The following is a 13,741-nucleotide window of genomic DNA, read 5'->3' as shown; positions in this document are numbered from 1 at the left end:
TCAGTTTTCCCTCGTTATGATTGTCGTTTTTTATTTTATTTTTTTTCACCCTTTAATTAAATTTTATTTACGTATTTACCATGAGATTAGCATAACTCTTGGGATTCTTTTTTTTCTTTTCTTTTCTTTTCTTTTTCATTTTCCTTTTCCTTTTCCTTATCCTTTTCCGGACAAGATCTCTTCGGCTCTTCACAAATAAATTTTAATTTTAATTCTTAATTAATGTCTGGATTGTGTTTGTAAATCAACGGATCAAATAATTGTTTAATTTTAAAAATTATAATGAATTTATTTTTGTTCCTTCGGTTGGTGAAATGTGGAGGCCAAGAATACTACGGATTTCGATGTCCAAAACAGAGGCAATCCCTCCTTCCCTTTCCTATTTCACACTTAAATCTTCTTGTTTAAGCTTTCTAAGAGAATATCCTTTTTACTAAATATTATATAATTAATAAATAATGCCACATAATTAAAATTTACACCTTCATTATGTGGAGGTTATTTTATTATTATTTTTTCTTTTTGTTAGTCAACTTTACTCGATTATCATTTAGAATTGTTTTTTAAATTTTGAAGATTAAGTTGTTACTTTTTAAATTTAAATAACAAATTTACCCAATCAAATAAAATTAATTACTCCACTCATACTCTACTAATGATTATTGCTCGATTTTCAATTGTTGTTCTTTCTCATTTTCTTTTATATTTACATCTCTAGCCGCTCCAATGACACTCTCAATCGTACCTTTGCCAATTTCTTCGACTTCAGTCCCCTTCCTCTCTGATTTCAGCATCAATACCTCCTGCAACATTTGGTTTCGTCTCTACACTCCTAGATCTGAATCAATAACATCTAAATCTTGGTCGTTGATCATATTTGTTCAGGGCGGCAGCTTCGTATTCATGGCTTCCCATTCCAAGCTCTTTGACGATCTTTGTCGTAGGCTTGCTTGCTAGATCTCAACCATCAACATCTTTGTCAATTACCGTCTTATTCCTAAGCATCAATGGTTAGGTTATGGAGCCTATGTTTACTTATAACTGATATCAAAGCGTGGAGAAATTCAACAAGATATGTGAAGATGGAAAACTTAAAAATTGGAATCGAGAAGTTTGATGGAACCAGTTTTGATTTTTTGAAGATGCAGGTTGAAGATCTTTCTGGAACATATGATTCACCATCAGAGCTTGGAGAAATTCACCATCGTATGTACAAAAATATCTCCATGAACCATTGTTTGAGGTGAAGCCATATTCCATGTCCAAAGAGAAGTGGAAGCTCAATAATCATTAAGTTCTAAAGTTGATTTGGTTGACGTTGTCCAAAAACATGGTGCTCAATATTATCAGGGATAAGACAACATCGGATTTGTTGAAGGCACTGTCAAATATATATGAAAATCATTGGTTATGAACAAGGTATATTTGTGTTCAATCTACACACGTTTGATAGTAGATCTATTACAAATAATATCTATTACAAATAATATAATGATTGGTTGTAAATCAAGTTATGTGAAAATTAATTTCAAAGATGAAATTATAATATTGAGTTTAATATCATATTTATTCGAGTCTTGAAATACTGTTGTTGTCGGAATCAACCGTTCTTGTAGATATGGAAAATTGAAGTTTGATGAAATATGAGGTATAGTTGTTAGTGAATATATTACAAACGGGAAATTGAGAATTCATTTGACAACACTCTTAATGTTGAGAATTCATTTGACAACACTCTTAATGTTGATTTAAAGGGGAAGAAGTAAATAGAAGAGCCAAATAAATATGCCAATCAAAATAAAAGAATCAAACAACATTTATTAAATTATAAATAAATAATGAACTCAAACAACATTTATTAAATAAATAATGAACATAATTCAGTCTAACAATAAACTATTTAGATTAAACTAGAAGATTAATTGAAACTTTTATTAATTTATTTTTAAATATTTAAGTATTTTTAACTCAATTTCAATATATAATTTCTTTAAAAAAATTATAATTTATTTTAAAGAAAAAAGAAAAAGAAAAACCGACTCCTTTTTGCCGTAGAACAATTTGCTTTTTCTTCCCTCCAACGTGAGTCTCCAACTTGGTCGCACTTGTCGCCTTCACAAAGAACACCACATTCTTTTGAAATAAAGAATGAAGTATAGCTGAAGCTTCCAGTTTGATAACCTAATTAATTTCATATGGAAGTGAAACTATAGTATTTGAAGATTATTAATTTACACAAAATACCCAATTAATTGCCCAACTATAAAAAGGGAATAAGTGGACGCCGAGAGAGTAGAGTTTCAGAGGTTACGATAATATTAATCATACCTTCAGCATGTCTTCCACTGGCGACACTCAATCTCCTTCCTCATCTCCCAACCTTCCATCCAAGCGTAAGCTTGCCGATCTATTATCTTCCGTCCTTTTCCGACATGCTTTCCGATCAGATTTTACCGTCAACCGCGGTTTCCTCCGCCTACTCGACCGTAAAGTACCTCCTTCTTCCACCAATCGCGGCGTCGCCTCCTTCGACACCACACTCGATTCTTCATCCTCCGACCTCTGGCTTCGTGTTTATAATCCTCCCACGTGTTCCGAGTCCGATCGTGTGACTGTTATCATATACTTCCACGGTGGAGGCTTTGTATTCGGCTCCGCCGATTCTCAGCAGATCGACTCGTTCTCTCGCGATTTTGCTCGCGAAATCGGAGCCATTGTCGTCTCCGTCAACTACCGCCTCGCGCCGGAGCACCGATTTCCGAGCCCATACGACGACGGATTTCGCGTTCTGAAGGCAATCGACGAAGGATCGATCTCCAAAAGTCTTCCAGAAAATGCTGATATAAGCCGCTGTTTCATCGCCGGCGAAAGCGCCGGAGGAAACATCGTGCATCACGTAACGGTGAGAGCGGCGGAATATGAGTTCAAGAGGCTTAGGATCGCAGGTATGATTGCCATACAGCCATTTTTGGGAGGAGAAGAGCGGACAAAATCAGAGATTCGATTTGGGAGAGGCGGTGGACTGACTTTGGAAGTGACGGATTGGTATTGGAAGGCGTTTCTACCGATCGGTTCGAGCCGGGATCACCCGGCCGCTAACGTGGTTCGGTCCGGGTCCGATGTTTCGGGGCTGAAATTACCACCGGCGCTTGTTGTGAATGGGGGCTTGGATTTGTTAAGCGATCGGATCAAAGAGTACTGTGAGTGGCTGGAGAGATCGGGTAAAGAGGTTCGGGTCGTGGAGTATCCGAATGGGATTCATGGGTTTAGTTGGTTTTCAGATCTTCCGGAATATTCCATGCTGATGCAAGACGCCAGAGAATTCACCAGACAGAAGGGTCTCGTAAAATTAAATCCGAATTAGTTAAATGAAATAAAAAAAGAACCAAGAAACTTCCTGTTTTTCTTTTGTTCTTTTTTTTTTTTTTTTTTTCCTTCTTGTTTCATACACGTGGCGTACAAATTTCAGGGAAGGAAGTCTGTAGTACTTTCAGGAAGGCCAACAAAAGGGATGTTGTGGTAGTTTCTGAAACAATATTATAGTCACGTAACGTGATTAGAAGAATTATAAATTGCGTGATGCCTACCAGTATTTTGGGATTATAATACTCTTAAATAAAACACGGCTATCAACATACATAAACCGGATAGAAATCAAGAGATGAAAAACTCAATGAATGATGCGTTCAAAGTTTTGTTTTTCTATCTTTAAAGTTTTGATTTCTAGTATAATCTTGATGGAATCTCACTTTTGCTTACTAATATTTTTGGATAAAATTTATAGAATAATATTACTAAAAGAAACAAGCTAAAGAACTCAACTAGTCTTCAATAGTTATCTAATTGTCATTGTCATCGAGCTATTGTTATATAGTAATATAGTTTACTGACTATATTCTTTATGGTCATCTTTATAATTTTGTTTTCACCAAACATCTTGTACAAATTGGTTTTTGTTCTAAATAGATTCTAAAGAAAATAACCTTGTGAACAAACCAGCTTCACATCTTCTAATATCTTGAACAAAATCTGTAAATATAATACTAAGTAGATGCAAAGTTAATTTTAATGTTTGAGTAAGAGAGATAGCACACATCTAATTTCTTTCTATAATAAACAAGAGTTTGATATATATATATAGATAACGGATTCATCTGACCAATTTACTTATAATCTCATTATCATAGGTCCTTAAACTCCTACTTTTTCTTTTCCTATATCTTTTCCGGCCTAATACCTCCCTCTTTTTGGAACAAGACAAACAGGGAGTGCCATATTTTTACCCTCTTTCTAATACAATACAATGTAACACTTATAAAAGACGCATTAAAGTGTTGCACAATAAGACTATTTTAGCTTTATGTATTATTATCTTTTGGGCATTTGATACCTTAAAAGAGTAATTAAAGACGATCATATGACTAAGCTAAACTCTCTCTTTCAAAGACATAAGAGGAAGATGTGAAGATGTGAAAATGAATGAAAAGTAAAATGTTTTACAGAAAAATATGCAGAGATATGACACAATCCTATGACACCTCAAAAGAATAATGGAAGGTAATCATATTGCTTAACTTGAACCCTCTCCCCAAGGAACATTATTAGATGTGGAGATGGAGAAAAAGTGAAAAGTTTTTAATCAAATGGAATCATCTTTTATGTTAACTTAGATGGTGATAGTACAAATGCAAATAAGTATAATGTGTTTCATTAAAATGATATATAATTTAACAGGACTGTTGGGAATACCAAAAAAGTTGAGATGGCTGAGTTAGTCTAAGGTATCAGATTAAGGTTCTGGTCCGAACGGGCATGGGTTCAAATCTCACTCTCAACAAATTACTACTACTTTTTTTATGGATTTGTGTGACAATGCATCAATATTTTTTTCGTCTATTAAAAATAAATTAAATAAAAAAGAAATCAGAAACGTAGCACTTAAAGAATTCCTTTCTAATCTAAAAGCTAACCTGATGAAACTTCGTTGGGTGAATGATGAAAATGTACCTGATGAGACGAAAATCCTTTTGCTTCCAGATTTCTACACTCCCTTGGGTGAATGATGAAACTTCCTAAGCCAAGCGTCAAAATGTATCCTTCCTGTTAAATCACTGCCCAAAAGCTTATTACTCATTTAATCTATCACCAAAGTTCAATATTAATAATGAGATCGTTAATATTGCAGGATTTTAAGCTAAATCATCCTTGCTTCCAAAACTATGATAAACTAAAGCAGTTAATATATTCCCCATACATATTTACTATAATCCTGTCAAAATGATCCATCTCACAACATTGTATTAAAATAAAAAGATGGAAGGGACGAAAGAGAAGAAGAAAGGTTGATCATTGATGTGCATAATTTCACTTCACAGCTTTGGTATTTTGTATCAAATGAAATTAGAGAGAGATGAAAATAGAAGCAGACTATTTTTACGGCAAAATAAAACTGATAAGATAACTATACTTACAGGTGATTGCAACTAGGAATAAACGTAAACGCAGTAATAGACTGGAGAACATGTGCGGCGGTTTTGGCATCTGGCTCCCTGACTCGCAAGAAGAAGCGGGTGAGTCTTAGATATGCAGTTCATTTCTGGCAAATATGCGAGTACTGATGCAAATATGCCAGTAGGTACTTTGAAGGTAGGAATTTCAAGCAAATACCTTCCCCTAATATGCCTGGATCCACGGTTCCCTTAGCTGCACCATTCAATAGGCTCCCAAAGGCTGTCAACTAGGCTTACAAGAATTTGATACGTTGGTGTGCAATAGTGGAAGTGAGCTGTATTATCCATGGCAAGATACAGCAGCAGATACAGATTATGAATCACACATCGACTACAGATGGGCAGCAGAGAATGTCAGTTCGACAGTGACAAGGCTTGCTAAGTCGGAAGGTGGGAACAAGGATGACATTACGGAACATTTAGGTGTATAGAGTTCAAGGTGCTGCTCCTATAGGGTGAAACCAACTACCAATGTAAGAATCAAAATATGCTTTATTGTACTGACTCGAAAAAATGGAATTTGTGGCCTAGGACTGCATATATCTCACGAGCCTTACTCGATCATCCATTCTCAATCTGAACTGTGCAAAACTACTTATAAGCAGAACTATTTTGAAGAAAACCATTAGACATATTGTAGAGAATAGGGGGATAGGTGGTCAAGAACTACTTTCAACCGTATCAGCTGATGCTTCCGTTTCACTGGCTCGCTTAGCCGTTTCAAGTTTAACCTGAAATAAATTCTAATCAGTTATTTTGGAGTGACAGTAAGTAAGGGAATGTTCAATCTGCAAAAGAGACAATGAAAAAATGGTTTAACGATCAAAATATTTTCAGCCTCATCTTGTTATAAATAAATTGACAGGCCCAAGCACAATCTTTTAGCTCCAAATTACTTGTTTGGTGATTAAGGACTAAGCATAAAAAACGAACACTTCGACTATCTTCGCTCCAACAATTAGAGTGATGATTTACTAAGGGGTGGTTTTATTGACAAGATCGAGGCCCTAATATTTATCTCTCAAGATTGTTTGATTGATTCCCATTCAAAGCAAATACAATACCGACTAAGTACCAAAACCATGATATAAGTGAAAAGATCGTGATCAATGAAAAATATTATTGAAACGATTATCTAGAGCCAAACTAAGTATATGCCATTAAGAGCGTAACATAAGATGAAACTTGAGCATAAAATTTCTAATGGACTTCCATGATGACATTTGAAATTCACATATAGTGATCCAGAAAGTTTCTACTTAGAACCTGAGTAGGAAAAAACTTTCATATATGAGCTGTAGAATTTAAGCTACGCATACTCTAAATATCTAGTTTCTATATACAGATATTGGATTAAAGTCACGGTAAGAATCACTTGGATGCTTGTTTACTAAATCCCTTCAAATCCATGTACAAAATCTAGCAGTTACAGCTGTTGGAGCAGTCTATGGATAACCATGTAATCTCACGAGTGCAAAGAAACGGCCGCTGAAATAAACCATAATTACTAATATGATAAGAGAAGTAGTTGAGAGGCGGAATCCTACTTCTATGTGAATCATGTTAGCATTTACCCAATCCTATAACAAAGGTTGCTTAATAGACTAGATTTCAGAACAGGAATAGCGGATTCAGAATATTGAAATTGGACTGATGTCCTCAGCAACTTTGGTATAACAAGTACTATCATGGTTTATATCACTGTTAACACATCACGCACCACCGACAGAACCAGAAATTCCAAATTGCATAGTTCAATAACCTCTTCTCAATACTTTTGGCTCCTAACCTCTTCTCAATATTTTACTAAATGCATAAGGAAAAACGTTCGGATGCAGAAATAAGGAACTAGAAGACTATAAGTAGAGACTTGACCAGAAGTGAAATCTCCACAGTTTGAGTAGTACGAAATTACATATGCTCTTCGACAGAGTTCTTCAAAGCTTGATCCTCCACGTCTGAGTAAAGTTTGATACAGAATCAATCCAAATTAGTGTTACTAACCCACAAAATTAGTGTTACTAACCCACAGGAACATGAAAAAACATATTTCTGTAAGTTAAAACTTGGATTTAGTCCTCTGGAGATGGAGGAGTCGGTACGTACCGTTCATTTGTAAGCGCAAGATCTTCGTGTACTGCAAATACTCTTCCATCCTTGACAGTTCACGGAGCAAGAAGCTGTAACCTGTAATTTAGTTAAAGTTTCTGTTCAGTGCCGACACACATCAAGTGGTGAATGTGACTGAAAACGCAGAGCGGAAGCCAAGAAAGAGAGGCATGAGGCGCGCGCTACTCTCCAATAAGATCAATTTGGAGGGAAAAAGTTGTGACTTCACCGTTTGGTAATTGATATTTAATAACTCAGTTACATGCATAATAGGATCTCAACTTTTGCCTAATAACTTAATATACATATTAACCTTTTTAGAAAATTGAATATTTGACGTATTTATTAAACACAAGGTTAAAGTGGATGATATGAAATATAAATAAATTATGTATGTCTATATACTGATGCAAAAAATAATTTTTTTTTTCTAAAGCTATTTTTTAAAATTTGTTCTTATTTTTTAAATATAATACCAATAAACATTTTTTATTTTTTTATTTTTTTTTAAGTTTTTTTTTTAAGTAAAAAAAAAAAAATATATATATATTAAAAGTTTAACAATTTAAAACTATTTTTGAGATAAAAATGCCTACAATTTTGATTAATTTCGCTAAAATTAAATAAGAGTATCTATAAACCAGGGCGGTACGCAAATAACTGGTTGCCCCCCTAATCTGGTCGCCGGTGGTCCTCCGAAGATTTTTCGCTCTTCTCTGGACTTCCGAGAAGGGGAAGGAATCGTAGTGTCGAAAGAGAGGTTAATATTCTCTCATGATTGCTCGACCAAACATAGTTGAAGAGCAATCCATCACGAAAAAGAATTGACGTTTTTTTTCGCGTTAGATATATAGAGCTTTCCCAGAAATTTCTGTATTCGATTCGTTTTTCTGTTTCGATTGAGGCTCTGAGGCGAAACAAGGATTTCTGAATTTTTTTTTTTAATTTAGTCGAAGGCGAAGATGGCAACCGTAGGACATACCCGCCCGACCGGTTGGTTTAACCAGAAGATCGTTGATCCCCTCCTCCAAATCCTCCAGAGGTTCTTCCTCCACTGCGCATTTTAACTGTGAAATATTTTATTTCTCATTGAGCAGTGATTTTTTTATATGAATTCGAGGAATTCTGTTCTTCATTTGGTATAATTTGGCTTGGGAATTTCTGAGGATCTGTTATTGCGTGTCATTTTACAGTTCGTCTTTCTTTGGTAGCATATTTTGATTTCAAAATTTTGAATATTGAATGAGAAGCATATCTCTAGGAAGAAACATTAGAACTGCTGGTTTAATTGATTTCAAGATTGTTCCCCCATTTTTCTTTTCATGGATTCTTGGAGTTGTTTTTGCTAATTCTTTCTCAATGAGATAAAATTTCCAAAGTTCTTTTAATTCTCTGATGATAATCCTTGAATACATTACTAAAACTTCTTTTTATCTCTGCTCTTGGTTTTGTTGTTAAAGGGGCGCAGAGCCGAAGCAACTGGCGTTCTCTGCAGCTCTTGGCATAACCCTGGGATTGTTTCCCATATGCGGTATATACACATTTACAATACACAGACTAATCATTTTTGACTGTTTATGTGGATAGTTCTAACTTCCAAGTAAAATTATGTTGAAATAATTCGACATCTTATTTTATGTTTCATTAACACAGGGGTGACTGTTTTTCTATGCGGGCTTGCAATTGCATTTCTTGGATCTCTTTGTCATGCTCCCACAGTGATGCTTGCTAATTTTGTTGCTACTCCTCTAGAATTGAGGTACTTATCGTATGCCTTCCCTAATTTACATAACTAGAATTGCTCATTATTTGTATATGGATGCGTTTCTTGAGTCAGAGTTCTATTGATTTTAATTTTTGCTCTGAAGTCTGGTGGTGCCTTTCTTGCGTTTTGGTGAAGCCCTCTCCGGGAGACCTAGTTTCCCACTTACACCTGATGCCTTGAAGAAAGTTTTTAGTGGCCAAGCTTCACATGAAGTTCTATCGAGTATTGCTCATGTGGTAAAGTTTCTTCTACTTACTAATATCAGTGTTGAGTGTTGTTGGGAGTTCCACATTGACTAATTTGGAGAATGATCATGGGTTTAGTAGTAAGGAATACATCTCCATTGGTATGAGGCCTTTTGGGGAAACAAAAGCAAAACCATGAGAGCTTATACTCAAAGTGAACAATATCATACCATTCTGGAGGGTCGTGATTCCTAAAATGGTATTGGAGTCATGCCCTTATCTTAGCCATGTCAATAGAATTATCAAATGTCGAGTAAAGAATTTGTGAGCTTCGAAGGTGTAGTAAAAAATGACTCAAGTGTCGATCAAAGGGTATAGTTTGTTCAAGGACTCTAGAGAAGGACTCGAGCCTCGATTAAGGGAGGCCGAGGGCTCCATAAGAAGCCTCAAGGGAGGCTCTATAGTGTACTTTGTTTGGGGAGAGGATTGTTAGGAAGGAGTCCCAGGTTGGCTAATTTAGGGAATGATAGTGGGTTTAGAAGTAACCAATACTACGAGGCCTTTTGGAGAAGCCAAAAGTAAAGCCATGAGAGCTTATGCTCAATGTGGACAATATCATACTATTGTGGAGGGTTGTGATTCCTAACCTTTTGTACATTGTTGTTTTGTTGAGTTGCTTGATTCGGATTAGTAAACTGGATTTTTTTTTTTTAAATCAATATTGGCAGTTGTTGGGATGGGCTGTTGCTGCGCCCTTGATTCTGGGGATTGGATATTTGTTGTTTTTGCCATGCTTCAAGATTTTAGTTCGCAAGTTCAGCCCTGCAGCTTCACCTTCTGACGTCAAAATGAAGACGAGGGATGACTGATTTAATAAGAGTCCCAGAAATGGCGCATCTCCTCCTCTAAACACTACCCACTTGCTTTTAACATGGTAACCTTCTTTGTATATATGTATTACCATGGCCTTCAGTTGCTTCTTCGCTTTGTATGAACACAGTTTTGTGGATCAACGTTTGATCAAAATATCATAAAAGCTTGCAGGATGCAACTGTGATTGCAAGTCCCTTATTCATTGCGTTGTTGTTTTAGTGAACGTAAATTGTTGTAGCTTATGCCTTCGCCAAATAAAGCTTTGAAATTTCCAAATTCTGAAACCGAGGGGCCAACATGAAATAATTTCATCTTAACTTAAATGGACCACAACGTCTTAATGGTATTTGGTGGTATAATAAATAATATGTTCCCAAGATTTATAAGAAATGTAATTTTGATTCTTTTTAAAACCATTTTTCTTTTGGCTATCTTGATTCCTCATTTATGATGGCTTCCTTTAGAAAGTTCAACTCTTATCCCTATGAGCCTTATCTATCCCCGCATGTATGTATATATAGATGTATATATTGTTATTGTTATTCAGTTAAATGTCATAATAAAATTTGCTATTCAAAATATTATATCAAACTCATTATAGGGTGAACATGATTTCTCTAGGGAAATAGATATAATAATTAAATTGCATATTGTGTGTAAAAAAAGTGAATATGATAATTTTTATATAAAGAAAAAAAGGATATGATAATTACAGTTTCTTCAATTATAATAATTATAATAATTATAGTGATAAAAATCCAATAAATTTGAATATGATTGAGCTCATAGGAATGCATTCAAATTCAAAAGATTAAAATTAGAGTGTGAAATAATTGAGTATTCATTTTAAACTAAAAGCCACTTTGATCTTTATGCCCTCCTTACCGTCGAAGCAAAACAGGAATTCTTTCTTGGTTCTTACGTTGGCTCACACAAATTAAAACGCTACAAGCTCAACAAATATTGATTTTGCATAAATTCAGATTTCAGAAATGAGAACTAATTAAAAAAAAAAAAAAGAAAAAAAAAAAAAAGACAGAAAAGGCGTGCGTGTTTCCATATTCCCTCGAAAAGAAAAAGAAAAAGAAAGAAAATCCTCGCCGATTTTTTTCTTCAGCCCAAGTCCTCCAGCCAGCGGGGAAGTCAAAAATGAGAAAGCTACCGATTTGTCCAAATTGTAAACTTTCTCTTCGTAGTTTCCTCTCCGTATTTCCTGTTCATTATCTCTCAGATTCTGAATGATTCGGAGACCTATTTTGGTGGAGAGAAATTCGCGATCTCTCTCTCGGTGGTGGAAATTTGCTAGAGGTGATTTCTTTTTTTTTTTTTTTTTTTTTTTTTTTTTTTTTTTTTTTTTTTCCGCTTGTGGTGTACTGAATGTTTAGTTAGAATCTCTCAAGCAGTTCAGTTGCTAGAGTTATGGAATTTGACGGTCTGGTTGTTTATTTGTTCAGTCTTGAGCTGAACTTACTTGATCGTTGACTACTTACTGGCTTGATTTTTGTTTAGTTTGATTATTTGCTATTTGAGTCGGTCTCTGTTAACCTCTTTCCATTTTACTTTTGTATTATTTCTTATTTGGAACTCTTCGTGCATTAGAAGACGATCTGTATTATCGATTGTGCTCAACTTGTTTTCCGTGTCTTAATCTTCTAATGGCAGAATATTCAACTTAGGAGAGCAGGTTGTGTTCTTCTGAATTCATAGAAAGAAGTAAAACTCCATCGGCTCTTCTTCAATTGCTTTGGATCTGTTACCGGTAATTTACTTGCAATTTGTTCGGTTTCTGGAAGGATTAGCCAAAATTACTTGCTATCTTGTCGCTCGAAAAGCCAGACTGATGAATTTCAGATACTTCGAAAAGAAAGGTGGATAGTGAAAGGTGTTTGTTTAGCCTTGATTTCTAGGAGTTGCTTCGGTGCTGCCGAATTTGCTGGTAATCTTCCATTCTTCAAATGAATCCGGATCATAGCAAAATTTACTACTGTTCTGTTTCAAGGGGCGAACGTATGCTCTATGTGTATAGTAATGGTGACCAGGAGATTGAGAATTTGGCTGATTTATGCTTGAAAAGTGCCCCTCCCTTTCACAAGTGGTATTTTGAGACATTGGGTAAAAAAGCTTATGGGTTCTTGATGAAAGAAGGGTATATTTATTTTGCAATTGCTGATGAAGTTATTGGTAATCAGGCTCTTCTTCAGTTTCTAGAGCAGTTGAGAGATGAATTCATAAAGGTAGCAAGGAAGGGTTCACGAGGGAGTTTCTCAACTGTGAACTTCATTAGTCTGCAGGAACAGTTACTGCCTGCAATTCGTAAATTAATCACCTCTCTTGAGAATGTCTCCAATAGCGGTAAGGATTGGATGGCTGAAACCCCTTCCTCGAACAATGGCCTATCTCCATCTCCGAGTAATGTGAATGGCCAAGTTGACATTTTGGCTTCCACGAAAGCCCCTCTGTTGGGGAAGTTAAGCAAACCAGAGAAGAAAAAGGGAAAGGACCATGTGATTACAATGAGAGGTATTGAGATGGAGGAGCAAAGAAAGTCTACAGATAGAGGTTTGAAGGTTGATTCGGTTTCGTTGGAATCTGGTAATCAGGGTGGATCGGGGTCTTCAATTCCAGTGGAGAAAGACATCAATCCATTGAGGAGATCAAGCTCAAGCATCCGGAGAAGGTGGTGGCGTCACGTGAGGATCGCACTTGCTGTTGATGCTGCTGTGTGTCTGATATTGTTTGTCATTTGGTTGATTATCTGTAACGGAATTTCTTGTGTCCGCTGAGAGTTTATCCATTTGTACATGGACATGGAGCTTGAAAGATGGCAATTGGGGAGATTAGCAAGGGAGATATATTACCATTGGGTCAAGTGTCAGTGCTGTTAATGGTGGAGAAAGTGTTTCTGAAGGCCTTGACTGAGTTCACACTTCTGAAAAGGTTACAGCAGAATCAAAAGTTGTACGTATATGTATACGAATTGTTAATAGGTATGAGAATTCTTGATATACTTATTTTATTTTAGGATCTCACTTACGGATTTCTGCTGCTTACTAGTTACTTCTGCTGAGATATCTGTTTTGGGCTGGTAATAGATAATGATATTTCACTTGTTAAGGTGTACCTGCCTTGCTTTTACCTCACCTCAATTGTGTGTGGAAGGATATGATAAAAGTGATTTTTTGTTTTCCTGTCTCTTTTTTTCTCTTGAGTTCAACGCTTTCCGAACGAGAGCTTTGAGCTTTCGATTTTCTAGTCAAGAGTATATATTTTTGTGCTAGATTGACGATGTTTACCTTTAA

At 35.6% G+C, this 13,741-nt stretch overlaps 2 protein-coding genes, 1 long non-coding RNA gene and 1 pseudogene across 4 annotated transcripts; 3 read left to right on the top strand and 1 right to left on the bottom strand.

Moving 5' to 3' along the window:
* The first annotated feature begins 2,224 nt into the window (after window positions 1–2,224).
* Window positions 2,225–3,592, top strand: LOC111807931 (putative carboxylesterase 18 pseudogene; annotated as a pseudogene).
* Window positions 3,401–7,850, bottom strand: LOC111807947 (uncharacterized). Of its 2 annotated transcripts, none has more exons than XR_015411974.1 (6): window positions 7,617–7,850; window positions 7,426–7,468; window positions 6,181–6,241; window positions 5,668–5,958; window positions 5,472–5,549; window positions 3,401–5,111 (listed from the first exon to the last, which is right to left on the bottom strand). It is a non-coding gene; the product is annotated as an uncharacterized LOC111807947 (long non-coding RNA). The 2 variants fall into 2 exon arrangements; XR_015411975.1 differs by having other exon boundaries at window positions 3,401–5,100.
* Window positions 7,851–8,222: 372 nt separating this feature from the next.
* Window positions 8,223–10,644, top strand: LOC111785523 (uncharacterized). Its single transcript, XM_023665951.2, has 6 exons — window positions 8,223–8,379; window positions 8,570–8,661; window positions 9,080–9,150; window positions 9,273–9,378; window positions 9,488–9,620; window positions 10,298–10,644. Exons 2-6 carry the CDS (start codon window positions 8,582–8,584, stop codon window positions 10,436–10,438), a joined length of 531 nt encoding a protein of 176 aa, XP_023521719.1. The 5' UTR covers window positions 8,223–8,379; window positions 8,570–8,581; the 3' UTR covers window positions 10,439–10,644.
* Window positions 10,645–11,486: 842 nt separating this feature from the next.
* On the top strand, window positions 11,487–13,634 carry LOC111779551 (phytolongin Phyl1.1). Its single transcript, XM_023659615.2, has 2 exons — window positions 11,487–11,750; window positions 12,105–13,634. Exon 2 carries the CDS (start codon window positions 12,398–12,400, stop codon window positions 13,223–13,225), a length of 828 nt encoding a protein of 275 aa, XP_023515383.1. The 5' UTR covers window positions 11,487–11,750; window positions 12,105–12,397; the 3' UTR covers window positions 13,226–13,634.
* The last annotated feature ends 107 nt before the right edge of the window (window positions 13,635–13,741 follow it).

Source organism: Cucurbita pepo, chromosome 1, assembly GCF_057944985.1.
Source record: "Cucurbita pepo subsp. pepo isolate OVF chromosome 1, ASM5794498v1, whole genome shotgun sequence".
In the NCBI taxonomy this organism is placed as follows: domain Eukaryota; kingdom Viridiplantae; phylum Streptophyta; class Magnoliopsida; order Cucurbitales; family Cucurbitaceae; genus Cucurbita; species Cucurbita pepo.
This window is presented reverse-complemented; position numbering and strand designations above follow the sequence as displayed.